The 16,951-nt window shown below is 41.7% G+C and overlaps 1 protein-coding gene across 1 annotated transcript in view; it reads right to left on the bottom strand.

Moving 5' to 3' along the window:
* Positions 1-16,951, bottom strand: part of NETO1 (neuropilin and tolloid like 1) — a 285,056-nt gene that overhangs the window by 32,630 nt on the left and 235,475 nt on the right. Inside the window, exon 8 of the mRNA XM_063924971.1 lies at positions 197-310. Within this exon, the coding sequence (XP_063781041.1) occupies positions 197-310 (114 nt within the window). The remainder of the gene's footprint in view (positions 1-196; positions 311-16,951) is intronic.

The raw sequence follows: 16,951 nt of genomic DNA, 5'->3' as shown, positions 1-16,951 counted from the left end.
AAATAAATTAATAATACAGTATTTTCATCACTTACATTGCAACATGTTGTTCAGGTGTACAGTTACTCGCTGTTTTTTGCAACTCGGAATCAAGCCGTATGTATCACAGTGACACCATAGTTTCACATTAAAACAACAATTAATATTTATTTGTGCTGTAAATGTTCCTATAATCAATTCATATTCTAAATATTACCTTTGCAGTGGTTTTCATCCCAAGGGTATACACAGTTCTGAACTCCATTGCAAACCAATGTATTATTAATGCACATATTACTATGACAAAAAAATGAATTTGCTTCACATGGCGCTAAAATTAAAGAGAGAGAAACATTAAATTAATAGCAGAAAATTATAATATAGTATGCAACAGTATTTTTTTTACTTCAGTACATTTAATTAAAATACAGAGGTCAATTTACAAACGGCAAAAAGTACAGATCCATAACCCATATTTAAATGGGCAAGCCCACTACTTGCATGCCTAGTATGAGACACTTGAGCATGTTACAATGTCATAAGTACACCTTACAAATACAGCAGGTCAATCCCCTTAACTCATTAACTCTTTTTAAGTGCTGTATTTTGTGTGATTGATGCTTTTTACGGGGTATCCGGTCTCTAGGTTGACCACACTTAGGTCGACAATGTCTAGGTCGACCACTATTGGTCACAGGGTTTCTAGATCAACAGGATTTCTAGGTCGACAGGGTCTTTAGGTCAACATGCTCTAGGTCGATAGGTCAAAAGGTCGACATGAGTTTTTCACAATTTTTATTCTTTTTTTGAACTTTTTCATACTTAATGATCCCCGTGGACTACGATTGGGAATAGTAACCTGTGGCAAGTGCAGCAGTAGCAGAGCGAGGCACCTTGCCCAAAGCATGGCAACTGAATCGAACCATACGAGGGGACACTGTGCACTAATTGGGGTTCCCAGTCATTGTACGGAGAAAACAAAGACACCAATTTTTTTTTAACTCATGTCGACCTGTCAACCTAGACCATGTCAACCTAGAAACCCTGTTGACCTAGAATCCCTGTCAACCTAGTTACTGTCGACCAATCGTGGTCGACCTAGACACTGTCAACCTAAGTGTGGTCGATTTTCCATACCTCACCCTTTTACGGTGCATTTGAGATATTGCTTAATATCTTATTATATCCAGGCTTCTGCTCATATGCATATACCCTTTACAGGGTTAGACTGGCCCACAGGGGTCCAGGAGAAAGCCTTTGGGGTGGCTGACCACACCCCTAAACATGGGCCCCTACTACTGCATTTACCTGGTGGGCCCTTTATGCCCCAGTCCGACACTGCCTGTTTATTAGACAATCAGATCATCAACATGCTCACAGTTGAATGTGCAGATAAATTGACTACTTGTGTGAGTAGACTAGTGAGACAGTAATACTATCATAGTATCAGGATGAGTTTAGGAGCAGAATAGAAGCAATGTACTGTAACTACAGACTGCTGCATAATAGAAGGGAAAGGGATGGGACACTGCAAAAAAGAATTCAGAGGTGGCAAAACAGTAAAAATCCTGGATCTGTAGTGTGGTTTAGTGCATGCATTGTAGTGCACCACCAAAAGTGGCTATTGCCGAATCATGGAGGGGGCATAGCAAAATGGGCAGAAATTATACCAGGTGATCATTTCAAAACTATGGCATTAAGGTTTTAATGAAATCTACACTATTGAAAATAACATTCTAGGACATTATTTATTTACATTTTACATACATTAGCAATAGAACTGCATTTTGTTTTTCACTAAATAGAAGTAGAGGGTTTCAGTATGATATCCCAGCTGATGGGATGGCGGCTGTTAAGATCCCGGCAGCGGCATCCCGCCAGCCATAGTACTGGCAGCGGGCACATCAAGACCCCTCGCACGCTCGCTGCTCTTGCTGCAATTTGTGCCCAGTGGCAATCTTTGCTGGATGTCAGGATTTTACCGTCTGTTGGGATTCCGGCATTGGGATCCTGAACACTGGGATCCTGAACGCTGGGATCCCGACAGCCGGTATAGTAACTACATACCAAGGAGAGCCTATAGGCATGATACAGTTAAAAATATAGTGGACATATATTGCTCCAAAGAAGTACTGTATGCAAGGAAAAAACATGTGTAATAGCCCATATACAGTGTTGCACTGTAATATTCTAACTTTTGGTGACATGTTGTTCTCTATTTTTGCTACAGACAGAACTGAAGGATGGTATCAGTATCCCAGCGCTTGGGATGCAGGCAGATAGAATACCAATAGCAGCATCCCGATGTGGAGAATCCTGACACCTGCTAGGTAAAATTCTAACCCTTTAGTGCCTAAACACCCCCTTCCCCCCCAGCCTAACCCTAACCCTCCGCTGCATACTGTACTTACAACTGGGATTCCGGGCGTCGAGATTCCAGCAGTCAGGATTCCTGTGCCGCCATTGTGATCGATGTTGGGTAACCGGTGTCGGTCTTCTAACCAGTGTCAGGATTCCAGTATCAGTATTCTGACTATCAGCATCCCGAACACCGGTATGGTAACTGGATCCCGGGACTAGGTGTATTGAGCAAAACAATGCAATTTGGTGCATGAAACCATGCAATTTAGGGCTTCCTTTTTAGAGGAATGTTATCTAGATCATGCCACTCAAATCCCAACCATTCAACAGTGTTCAGTGAAATTATAAGTGTTCAAAATCTGTAGCATGAAAGGATTGGATTGGCAAGTAACAGATGCTGTATTGTACTGTTTATCTAGTGAAGTTTTGCACAATCTATATTCTACAACATCCTACTCCAACTGGAAGCAAAGTGAAATCAGTAAGTGCTGTGCTTAGTGAAACTATTCATTGAAATTTATTTCTGAAACCAATATTTATTTTAGAATGATTTGAGTTTATGAAATCATGGGTCTGTTTATCAATAAGGCAAAAATATATATATTTTTACTAACACAGTAGCTTTAATGGTTTTCCAGAAAGACATGGAAGAGTGAGTGATAAGACTTTAAATACTGTCAAAGTCAAAAATATTGCAGAACACACAGCACGTATAAAATACACACACATGCCCACTGCGCGTGCACTTGTTCCGCCGTGCGTGCACATATCCGCAATTTGCGTATGGTCGCTCCCGCGGTCCTGCGCGTGGTATGGGTATTTATGGCGGAGTTTGTGAACGCATGGAGGGCTATCAAAACATTACATATTTAATCCAAATAGTGCACATTGTACACATAGTCCCCCTGCACCACATCAGCAAGTATCAACAGTTTAAATGATTCCAGAACAAAGGGATTCACCTTTGCATGATAGGAGGGGACAGACTAAGGTTATAAGGTGGTGTCTGGTATCCAGCTGTAGGGTATTTTAAGGGTAACATTCCGGTGTTGGTTTGCGGAAGATCGCATGTTCCTGTGGATAGTTATGTGCAGAAGCAGAATATAGATATAAACTGTATTTACTGTATATTATGTATGCGGCGAGAATCCAGAGGAGACCACCCACAAGAGCAGTTGAGAAAGACATCCCCACCTTTTCAAATCAACCTATGACCTCTCCTGTACTGTAAAGATGCATCCCTGTGTCCAATGGACAAAGGGATTACAGTATCCATTGTATTGCTTTTGGCAGACTTGTATAAATAAAGCCTGCTGCAGTCCGGCCACACACAAGACTCTTAACGTTTATCTACCTGATAGCGGAGGACCGGACCGGGAAGCGCATGTGAATATTCTCACGTATGTACATTGACTGTAGCCATTTACTCTGTTGTATTGTAGTGCATAATTTGTATTGTTAAACCCCCTTTCAGAAATATTACTCTGTGGTGTCGGAACCCAGTGATTAACTGCAAATCGGTGTTGTGTCCTCTTTTCCCTGCTAGGGTTTAAAGTGTATTACATTGCCTAACTGTATAAGGTTTAAAGTGTATTACATTGCCTAACTGTATAAGGTTTAAAAGTGTATTAATTGAGTGTGTACGTGCTGCGTGTACTTTGTACCCCCAGCGCAGCGTTTGTACGCAGAGTGCGTACATGGTTCGGGACTCATTACGCAAATAGTGTAAAAGGTACGTAGAGTGCATATTAAGTTTAGCGGCCGTAGCGGCTCCATGGTAAATGTGTGTTTAAAGGTATAGCTTTATGGTTTAAGATAATATCGACATTATCAATTGGGGGCATCGTCCGGTTTTTCCACATACCCACAGCCTAGCAGGTTAAAGCAGACTTTATCTATCAGCAAATGGTGGACAGGTCTTGAATCGTCTTGAGGAAGTCTCCGGTTGCTAGGAGACGAAATGCGTTAACGCCCCCTTCCACTATTGAGTTCGTTTGAATGAACAGCACAGCAGCACAGATCAGCTCTCCGTTATTTACTACTCCCACACTTCGCTGCTCATTTACAGCCCAGCCATCCAGTCTATTTCAGCTAAAACCTCCGCAGTGAGGTACGATCACCACGATTACCTATTGTACAGCTGTTCTCTGGATACCATCTCCGGGAGCCGTACACCCACAGACTCCCGTTATAAGGCTGAGACAGCGCCGGCCAATTGCGGGTATACTGCCACACACCGCTGCTGCTAGCTAAACGGATGACGTCCTCCGCTGTGAGGTTTTTTTATTTAACAACATCCCGCTGATGACTGACGGCCTTTACAGCATCGAGTTCCTATTACCAGTGGGTTTGCTCTACATTCACTTTCAGAGGCAACAAACACATCATTTCTACTTACCAAGTGCATTTGCACACAGGACCCTGTAGCAATATTCAGGAACCAGCACGGTGGTAACTATCACAGCTTGTATGCCTCAATTAATTCCATAATCAGTGTGGAGCTTTATGATTCAATGTTACACTGGGACGCCAGTGTTTTAATCAGTAATCATTCATTTTAGTGAGAGCTTTGTCTAAATTTTAACTCAGTAAGAATATATCCTGTCTTAACCAGCACATTTTGGAGACAGTGATTACTATTCTCTATTGTGCATGTAAGAAGTTGCAACTTTTGTTTCTTTTAACTTGCTTTATATGTATCAATTGCTTCTTTAAGCTGTGTGTCTGTTTCTTATATTATTTTGATATAAAGATATTCATTTTCAAAGTGAGTTGCAGTGAGTCAATCATTCTTCCTGCTAGACTGCACTTAATTAAACCAATTAATTAACTAATTGATTCTTGGAGCGCAGAGCATTCTCCTTTTTTATGTTTTGTACCATATTTTATTTCAGTCTAACCAACTGTTTTTGCTCAGCGGCTCCATAGCTCACAACTATTTTTCTGAATACTATTATATACAGCGCCAGGTTATACAGTTTGAGATCATTCTCTCACTGTATTTACACATTTGTACTGATACCTGTACTGAGCAGATGGGAGAACTAGGGATTGGGTTTTTCACTTGGAAAGTTTGTAATATGGTAATGTCATATTATGTCCCATATGTTCTCCCCGATGATGCCTATTTCATATGTGGGAGGAAGGCGTATAAGTGGCTTGCCCCGAACTCAGAGGGATTGTGTTATGTTGGAAGAGTGTTGCCAGAGGTCATGACCATAACCCATGATAAGATGAAAGATGTTCACCGCAGTGCTCAGGCTCCTTATACTCATACTCACTATGAACACATCGTCAAGAGACACCTCATAGATAGGACAGAGCACGTAGCCTCTGATTTGATCCACAAATCCACCGGGATTCAATTCCTTCTCGCATTAGACATCACCTGTACTGCCAGAGGAATTATAAATTATAGGTATATCCATGCGCTAGCGAACTTGATAGATAATATCACTGAGATGTATGACGACAACTTCAGGTATACGGGTAGGGAATTGCAAGCTTACAAGACAGAACTGATCCAGCATAGGATGGTCCTCAATTATATCACAGCCGTGACGGGTGGGTACTGTGTCACTTTGGCAACTCAATATGGTGTGTAGTGCTGCACGTATATTACAAACAGCACTGACGACCCCACAGAGATTATCGATCAAAAGATGGATGATATATTGCAGTTGAAGTGGGAGTTCCGGAGGAGACACAACCTTACCCTGACCGCTGTGGGTAATGAGCTGACCGGCTGGGTCTCATGGTTGAACCCACGAAATTGGTTCTCAGGATTAGGAGAGTGGGCTCAAAATGTTATTATGAGTGTAGGAAAGTTTCTCCTTTGTATCCTGGGAGTCGTCATAATTATTGGCTTGATATTTAGGTGTGTTCGAATTCTAACGCGGCGCAAGCACAGCACAAATTTGATGAGTTTAAGGAGCGGGGGCATTGTTACAGCAGCAGATTTAATGTACGACCCATCCATAGAGACAGTGTTATGATAAGGATTGCAAATGAATTCCATGGCCTGTTTCTTTCACCCGTTTTTCCTTTGTCTCCCTCTCTGCCCAGATACACCGATCCGGAAAAGACATCGACTATACCCAAGAATGATTACGAAAATGTTATGTGAATGTATTTTAGATATGTGTCTTATCTTCATCTCTACAACCTTCAGTTAATGACACACATAGTCGACAGGTGATATCCACATATACTAGCACTCACATATGTTCCCCCTCTATGTATCATCAACTAAATGTGCACCCCATTTGTTGGAACAAGAAAGCGAAAAAGAGCTCGGTAGTGTTTGTTGGCCCACTTACAGACCCTTAATACGGGATAATAAGGATTTAATGTATACTTCGCAATACCTCGAAGCTTATCTAGAACATATACGGCACGATGATACATGCCCCTCAGACATGGATTCATACATACATGCTTATTACTATCCCACTAGGTGATACATTTCCTTCCTACAACTCTCCTCCTACCATCCAATCGTCTGTAGATATTGTATTGATATTTTTCTGTTTAGTGATTAGATAGTGGCAGTTATTGTTGACTGCCAAATGGTGGACTGTCAAAGTCGAAAAATATTGCAGAACACACAGCACATATAAAATACACACACATGCCCACTGCGCGTGCACTTGTTCCGCCGTGCGTGCACATATCCGCAATTTGCGTATGGTCGCTCCCGCGGTCCTGCGCGTGGTATGGGTATTTATGGCGGAGTTTGTGAATGCATGGAGGGCTATCAAAACATTACATATTTAATCCAAATAGTGCACATTGTACACATAGTCCCTCTGCACCACATCAGCAAGTATCAACAGTTTAAATGATTCCAGAACAAAGGGATTCACCTTTGCATGATAGGAGGGGACAGACTAAGGTTATAAGGTGGTGTCTGGTACCCAGCTGTAGGGTATTTTAAGGGTAACATTCCGGTGTTGGTTTGCGGAAGATCACATGTTCCTGTAGATAGTTATGTGCAGAAGCAGAATATAGATATAAACTGTATTTACTGTATATTATGTATGCGGCGGGAATCCAGAGGTGACCACCCACAAGAGCAGTTGAGAAAGACATCACCCACCTTTTCAAATCAACCTATGACCTCTCCTGTACTGTAAAGATGCATCCCTGTGTCCAATGGACAAGGGATTACAGTATCCATTGTATTGCTTTTGGAAGACTCTCCCACCTTTCTGGGGGTTGAGAGGGCCACCCAATGTTTGAGAGACTCCCGGTCATTCCGGTAGGGGATGGCAAGTATGACAACATGGTTCCTGGCTAGATGGTCTATAGCAGTATATAATGCCGCTTATACATATTAGTGCCAAAAATGCTAGACATGTAGAAAAGTATCTTGCAGAACAATTCTCTTCGCAAAATACAGTAAACAACTAAAATATTAAACTCTTAAAATCCTGTAAGTAGAGATGTGCACCGGCCCCGGTTATGGGTTTTGGTTTTGGATCTGTATATTCTTTGTGTTTTGGTTCTGTATTTGGTTTTGCCAAAACCGCCCTTGTGGGTTTTTATTTTGGATCTGTATTTTTTACAAAAATTATAAAAACAGCTAAAATCACAGAATGTGTGACTGTTTCTGTTCCTACAGTATTATTAACCTCAATAACATTCATGTCCAGTCATTTCCAGTCAATTTTGACCACCTCACAGCTCACAATATTGTTTTCTACATGTTTAGACCAAAAGTTTGCATCAAAGTAGCTGGATGACTAGGCTAAGCGACAGCAGTGGGTGACACAAATATGTGGCACTTAAACTCCCAACATGGCACTTCTAGGAAACAGAGTGGCACTGCAGTGGCAGACAGGGTGGCAGTTTAATAAACTTTGAAAATGTTTGTTGTCTACACAAGAAGACAGTCAGTAATGCTCCAAACAGAGCATAATGCAAAGAAAAGAGATGCAAGATTGAATTGTCCTTGTCCTTGCTCCTCCTTGCAAAGGATTGTTTAACAGGAAATTGTTTTGTTAAACTACTACAAGTAATCTTCCTGGTCCACTTCTGGGATGAAGATCCACTAACAGTAGCAGCAGAAGCGGTAGCACTCAAGGATCCTTTTGGGGAAGCCCGGAAAGGAGAGGAGTCAGTCATGCTTATAAAATTGGATGCAGGACTACTTCTGATCATGAATGAGGATATTGATAAAGAAGGTGTTGGTTGTGAGACGCTTGGATCTAACACAGAGAAGGGAGCTAGGTGATGCTAGACTGGTTGTTATTAAGTTTTAAGCCAATGGCCCTCATTCCGAGTTGTTCGCTCGCAAGCTGCTTTTAGCAGCATTGCACACGCTAAGCTGCCGCCTACTGGGAGTGAATCTTAGCTTAGCAAAATTGCGAACGAAAGATTCTCAAAATTGCGAATATAAGTTTCTTAGCAGTTTCTGAGTAGCTCGGGACTTACTCTGCCACTGCGATCAGTTCAGTCAGTTTCGTTCCTGGTTTGACGTCACAAACACACCCAGCGTTCGCCCAGACACTCCCCTGTTTCTGCAGCAACTCCCGCGTTTTTCCCAGAAACGGCAGCGTTTTTTCACACACTCCCATAAAACGGCCAGTTTCTGCCCAGAAACACCCACTTCCTGTCAATCACATTACGATCACCAGAACGTAGAAAAAACCTCGTAATGCGAGTAAAATACCAAACTTCTTAGCAAATTTACTTGGCGCAGTCGCAGTGCGAACATTGCGCATGCGGAATTAGTGGAAAATCGCTGCGATGCGAAGAAAATTACTGAGCGAACAACTCGGAATGAGGGCCTATGTTTCTGAATTTGTCAAAAACTTTTGATGAATTTGCAAGTGATGTAACAGGGAGGAGGTTCCTAGATTAATAAGGTCCCTACCTCTACTTACTATAGCTTTAAAAAGGGTAATATGGCTTGACAGTTGTTGTCCAGATTTGGGTAGAAATAATTCCACACATAAGAGGTGGATTTTTTTTCTCAAGCATGACAATAGGCTTTTTCATGGGCAACAACGGTTTCCACTGGTACCTAATTTACACAAACATCCTCATCAACATCCTCATCATCAACATCGTTATTAGCGAGAACTACACAAATATACTCCTCATACCCAATATCTATGTCAACATGTTGACTTGTGCTGCTCATTCCCTCATTTGCAGAGGCCACACAAATGGTGGAAGGAGCCTTCTCTTTGAGTACAGTATTGGAAAGTTCAGGCTAACACATGGCAACCACAGATGCACTTAAACTCTCCTCAGAGAGTTGGTTCCAGTGCTTTAACAAATTAAATTTTTGACAAGGAGAAGGGCTTACATCATCATAAGAGGCAAAACCACCAGTCATAAGTGAAGGACAAGGCCTTAGCCTTTCCTTGCCACTTTGTGTGGTGAGTGGCATATTGCCAATTTTCTGTTTCTCTGTAGCTAACTTTACATTTTATGTTTTTTTTCTTTACCACTGTAATATTATATTGCTTCTTTGATTTTACATACCCTGATTTAAGCCCTCTATGCCTTGGGCATTGGCATTATTAGATGATGTTGACGGACTTGTATGGTCATGACTGGTTGCAGCAGCTGAAGCACTAGTATGTGCTTCCTGATATCCTCTCAATTATTCGTCCTCTATCAAAAACATGAACGAAGTGAAATACTGCACATACCACAATTTGTGCAAAAACTGTACGACCTATAGGGGGTAATTCTGAGTTGATCGCAGCAGGAACTTTGTTAGCAGTTGGGCAAAACCATGTGCATTGCAGAGGAGTCAGATATAACATGTGCAGAGAGAGTTAGATTTGGGTGTGGTGTGTTCAATCTGCAATCTAAATTGCAGTGTAAAAATAAAGCAGCCAGTATTTACCCTGCACAGAAACAAAATAACCCACCCAAAGCTAACTCTCTGCACAAGTTATATCTGCCTCCCCTGCAGTGCACATGGTTTTGCGCAACTGCTAACAAAGTTCCTGCTGCGATCAACTCAGAATTATCCCCACAGTGTCTCAATATGTGTATAAATCATAAATAATAATCTAACTGCAGTTCACTTCCACCTATGGTGTCACACTATATATATATATATATATATATATATATATATATTTTTTTTTTTTTTTTATTATTATTATTATTATTATTATTATTATTATTTTTTTTTTTTAATAATTACTTTTTTAGGTTTTATTTTATTTACACTGTGGGAAGAGCACCCCTGGACAGAAACAGTAGCCCCTTGTTGGACAAAGCAGACCCTTGATGGACAACACAGAACCCTTTTACAACAATACACCCCTGGGGATGGACCACCTACAATTGGTGTACCACCTACAGTGTTACAGCAGACCCTTGATGGACAACACAGCACCCTTTTATGTACAACAATGCACCCCTGGGGATGGACCACCTACAGTTGGTGTACCACCTACAGTGTTACAATATGTGTACAATTATACACTGTGATTTGACTGGCAGTGTCACAGAAAAAATAATAGTATAGTACACTGGGGTATAGCAGAAAAAAATATTTGTTCAATTATATTTTTATTTTTGTTTTTGTTTACACTGGGACAGAGCACCCCTATAGTGACAGAGCACCCCATGACAGACACAGCAGCCCCTTGTCAAACACAGCAGCCACTTGATGGACTACACAGCACCCTTTTATATACAACAAAGCACCTCTGCGGACAGAGCACCTACAATTGGGGTAATATCTACACTGTAACAATACACGTATGAATATACCCTATGGTCTGACTGGCAGTGTCACAGAAAAATAATAATATAATACACTGGGTTATAGAACATAAAAAATATAAAGGGCACACCTGGAGGACATAGCAGCCACTGTATGACAGACACAGCATGGAGGGAGCAGCCCTGGAGGACACAGCAGCACCTCTTGTTAGACACAGCAGCCCCAGCAGCTTGATGGACAACACAGCAGCACTCCTGGATGGACACAGCATGGACACATACACTAACTATAAACTCCACAGCTGGAGTGAAGATGGTACAATCACTGGTGACCTTCATAGAGTCCAAAACTCATGAGAAACTAAAAGCAGGAGCATGGTGTTTTGCTTATTTTGGGAACCGAGTCAAACGGGAAAACCAGAGCCGGAGCTTGGAACCCGTCTCGGAACGCTATGTTTTGGTGGGTCCAGTGCTGTGAAGAATTGGCCCTGCTCATCTCTATTAGTAAGGATACTACTTATTTGGTCATATAAACGTTACCAATCACAATTCGGATACAAAAATGTAATACTCAGTATTTTTAATATAATCGACTTCTGATAGAAATTATGTTGTTACATTGAAATGTAATGATAGTTGGCATGACCTCTGACCCTTCAAACCTGTCATTGGTGAATGGGAGAGAGTGAAGAGGCAATGGTGGAGAGATATTGGGAGAGGGAGAAAGAGAGGTGGGGAGAAAGAGAGGAAGGGAGATAGAGAAAAATTAAGTGATAGCAGGACAACATTAGGCATTATAGCTAGTTTATCATGTCAAGGTCAAACATGTTTCAGACTTTAAATTTTATTCACTCTAGTTAATATTAGGGATGGCCACTAACTACCGATGATTCCAAATCATTTATGGTTTATGGCCTATGGTGAATACTTCTGCCATTGATGGGGGAGAACTAGATGGTTTCCCGCCATTGTTGGTACAGAACCACTCAATAGTTCTTTTTATTTCTACAACGTCTTGGGAAACGGAGCATAGCTCCACTCCCAACACTCGCCAAGCCCTGTCCCTAGGTTCTATATGGCCCACGGACCTGTCAGTGAAAGAACTGGGTTGTCCATATGTCAGGGAAACCATTGATGGTCATCCATTGAATCATTTACAACCATCGATGGTCACTTGCCATCTCACTATCAATAGTAAGCATCGATGACAAACACACTGATGGCCATCCCTAGTTTATATGGAAGTGCAGCTCATGTGATTGGAAAGAAGGGTAGTATAACTTAAAAGTAGTGATGTGCACCGGAAATTTTTCGGGTTTTGTGTTTTGGTTTTGGATTCGGATCCGCGTCTATGTTTTGGATTCGGACGCAATTTGGCAAAACCACCCTGAAAATTTTTTGTCGGATTTGGGTGTGTTTTGGATTCAGGTGTTTTTTTACAAAAACCCCTCAAAAACAGCTTAAATCATAGAATTTGGGGGTCATTTTGATCCCATAGTATTACAAACCTCAATAACCATAATTGCCACTCATTTCCAGTCTATTCTGAACACCTCACACCTCACAATATTATTTTTAGTCCTAAAATTTGCACCAAGGTTGCTGGATGGCTAAGCTAAGCGACCCAAGTGGCCGACACAAGCACCTGGCCCATCTAGGAGTGGCACTGCAGTGTCAGACAGGATGGCAGATTTAAAAAATAGTCCCCAAACAGCACATGATGCAAACAAAAAAGAGGTGCAATGAGGTAGCTGTGTGACTAAGCTAAGCGACCCAAGTGGCCGACACAAACACCTGGCCCATCTAGGAGTGGCACTGCAGTGTCAGAAAGGATGGCAGATTTAAAAAATAGTCCCCAAACAGCACATGATGCAAAGAAAAAAAGAGGTGCAATGAGGTAGCTGTGTGACTAAGCTAAGCGACCCAAGTGGCCGACACAAACACCTGGCCCATCTAGAAGTGGCACTGCAGTGTCAGACAGGATGGCAGATTTAAAAAATAGTCCCCAAACAGCACATGATGCAAAGAAAAAAAGAGGTGCAATGAGGTAGCTGTGTGACTAAGCTAAGCGACCCAAGTGGCCGACACAAACACCTGGCCCATCTAGGAGTGGCACTGCAGTGTCAGAAAGGATGGCAGATTTAAAAAATAGTCCCCAAACAGCACATGATGCAAAGAAAAAAAGAGGTGCAATGAGGTAGCTGTGTGACTAAGCTAAGCGAACCAAGCGGCCGACACAAACACCTGGCCCATCTAAGAGTGGCACTGCAGTGTCAGACAGGATGGCAGATATAAAAAATAGTCCCCAAACAGCACATGATGCAAAGAAAAAAAGAGGAGCACCGAGGTCGCTGGATGGCTAAGCTAAGCGAACCAAGTGGCCGAAACAAACACCTGGCCCATCTAGGAGTGGCACTGCAGTTTTCTAGCGAGAGGATGAGTGCTTCCATCCTCATGTGAATCTGAACCACTAGCCATGAACATAGGCCAGGGCCTTAGCCGTTCCTTGCCACTCTGTGTCGTAAATGGCATATTGGCAAGTTTACGCTTCTCATCAGACGCTTTTTTATTTTGATTTTTGGGTCATTTTACTGAACTTTTGTAGTATACTAGAAGACACAGAGGTAGAGCAGTGGATTACTGTACCGTGCTGCTATATATATATACTGGTGGTCAGCAAAATTCTGCACTGTCGTCCTACTATAAACTGCACACAACTAAAATGCAGCACAGGTATGGATGCATAGTAAACTTGACGACACAGAGGTAGAGCAGTGGAATACTGTACCATACTGCTATATATATACTGGTGGTCAGCAAAATTCTGCACTGTCCTGTTACTATATGCTGCGCACAACTAAAATGCAGCACAGGTATGGAAGCATAGTATACTTGACGACACAGAGGTAGAGCAGTGGACTACTGTACCGTACTGCTATATATATATACTGGTGGTTAGCAAAATTCTGCACTGTCCTCCTACTATATACTGCGCACAACTGAAATGCAGCACAGGTATGGATGCATAGTATACTTGACGACACAGAGGTAGAGCAGTGGACTACTGTACCGTACTGCTATATATATATACTGGTGGTTAGCAAAATTCTGCACTGTCCTCCTACTATATACTGCGCACAACTGAAATGCAGCACAGGTATGGATGCATAGTATACTTGACGACACAGAGGTAGAGCAGTGGACTACTGTACCGTACTGCTATATATATACTGGTGGTCAGCAAAATTCTGCAATGTCCTCCTACTATATACTGTGCACAACTAAAATGCAGCACAGGTATGGATGCCTAGTATACTTGATGACACAGAGGTAGAACAGTGGACTACTGTACCGTACTGCTATATATATATATATATATACATATATATATACTGGTGGTCAGAAAAATTCTGCACTGTCCTCCTACTATATACTGCGCACAACTAAAATGCAGCACAGGTATGGATGCAGAGTATCCTTGACGACACAGAGGTAGAGCAGTGGACTACTGTACCATACTGCTATATATATACTGGTGGTCAGCAAAATTCTGCACTGTCCCCCTACTATATACTGCGCACAACTAAAATGCAGCACAGGTATGGATGCATAGTATACTTGATGAAACAGAGGTAGAGCAGTGAACTACTGTACCGTACTGCTATATATATACTGTGGTCAGCAAACTTCTGCACTGTCCTCCTACTATATACTGCGCACAACTAAAATGCAGCACAGGTATGGATGCATAGTATACTTGACGACACAGAGGTAGAGCAGTGGACTACTGTACCGTACTGCTATATATATACTGGTGGTCAGCACCATTCTGCACTGTCCTCCTACTATATACTGCACACAACTAAAATGCAGCACAGGTATGGATGCATAGTATAATTGATGACACAGAGGTAGAGCAGTGGACTAATCTACCATACTGCTATATATATACTGGTGGTCAGCAAAATTCTGCACTGTCCTCCTACTATATACTGCGCACAACTAAAATGCAGCACAGGTATGGATGCATAGTATACTTGATGACACAGAGGTAGAGCAGTGGACTACTGTACCGTACTGCTATATATATATATATATATATATACTGGTGGTCAGCAAAATTCTGCACTGTCCTCCTACTGTATACTGCGCACAACTAAAATGCAGCACAGGTATGGATGCATAGTATACTTGATGACACAGAGGTAGAGCAGTGGACTACTGTACCGTACTGCTATATATATATATATACTGGTGGTGAGCAAAATTCTGCAATGTCCTCCTACTATATACTGCACACAACTAAAATGCAGCACAGGTATGGATGCATAATATACTTGACGACACAGAGGTAGAGCAGTGGACTACTGTACCATACTGCTATATATATATATACTGGTGGTCAGCAAAATTCTGCACTGTCCTCCTACTATATACTGCGCACAACTAAAATGCAGCACAGGTATGGATGCATAGTATACTTGATGAAACAGAGGTAGAGCAGTGAACTACTGTACCGTACTGCTATATATATACTGGTGGTCAGCAAAATTCTGCACTGTCCTCCTACTATATACTGCGCACAACTAAAATGCAGCACAAGTATGGATGCATAGTATACTTGATGAAACAGAGGTAGAGCAGTGAACTACTGTACCGTACTGCTATATATATACTGTGGTTAGCAAACTTCTGCACTGTCCTCCTACTATATACTGCGCACAACTAAAATGCAGCACAGGTATGGATGCATAGTATACTTGACGACACAGAGGTAGAGCAGTGGACTACTGTACCGTACTGCTATATATATACTGGTGGTCAGCACCATTCTGCACTGTCCTCCTACTATATACTGCACACAACTAAAATGCAGCACAGGTATGGATGCATAGTATAATTGATGACACAGAGGTAGAGCAGTGGACTAATCTACCATACTGCTATATATATACTGGTGGTCAGCAAAATTATGCACTGTCCTCCTACTATATACTGCGCACAACTAAAATGCAGCACAGGTATGGATGCATAGTATACTTGATGACACAGAGGTAGAGCAGTGGACTACTGTACCGTACTGCTATATATATATATATATATATATATATATATATATATACTGGTGGTCAGCAAAATTCTGCACTGTCCTCCTACTGTATACTGCGCACAACTAAAATGCAGCACAGGTATGGATGCATAGTATACTTGATGACACAGAGGTAGAGCAGTGGACTACTGTACCGTACTGCTATATATATATATATATACTGGTGGTGAGCAAAATTCTGCAATGTCCTCCTACTATATACTGCACACAACTAAAATGCAGCACAGGTATGGATGCATAATATACTTGACGACACAGAGGTAGAGCAGTGGACTACTGTACCATACTGCTATATATATATATACTGGTGGTCAGCAAAATTCTGCACTGTCCTCCTACTATATACTGCGCACAACTAAAATGCAGCACAGGTATGGATGCATAGTATACTTGATGAAACAGAGGTAGAGCAGTGAACTACTGTACCGTACTGCTATATATATACTGGTGGTCAGCAAAATTCTGCACTGTCCTCCTACTATATTCTGCACACAACTAAAATGCAGCACAGGTATGGATGCATAGTTTACTTGACGACACAGAGGTAGAGCAGTGGACTACTGTACCGTACTGCTATATATAAACTGGTGGTCAGCAACATTCTGCACTGTCCTCCTACTATATACTGCACACAACTAAAATGCAGCACAGGTATGGATGCATAGTATAATTGACGACACAGAGGTAGAGCAGTGGACTACTGTACCGTACTGCTATATATATATATATATACTGGTGGTCAGCAAAATTCTGCACTGTCCTCCTACTATATACTGCGCACAACTAAAATGCAGCACAGGTATG

This window comes from Pseudophryne corroboree, chromosome 5 (assembly GCF_028390025.1).
Source record: "Pseudophryne corroboree isolate aPseCor3 chromosome 5, aPseCor3.hap2, whole genome shotgun sequence".
NCBI classification, from domain to species: domain Eukaryota; kingdom Metazoa; phylum Chordata; class Amphibia; order Anura; family Myobatrachidae; genus Pseudophryne; species Pseudophryne corroboree.
The sequence above is the reverse complement of the archived record's forward strand: the minus strand, read 5'-3'. Positions and strand labels throughout refer to the sequence as shown.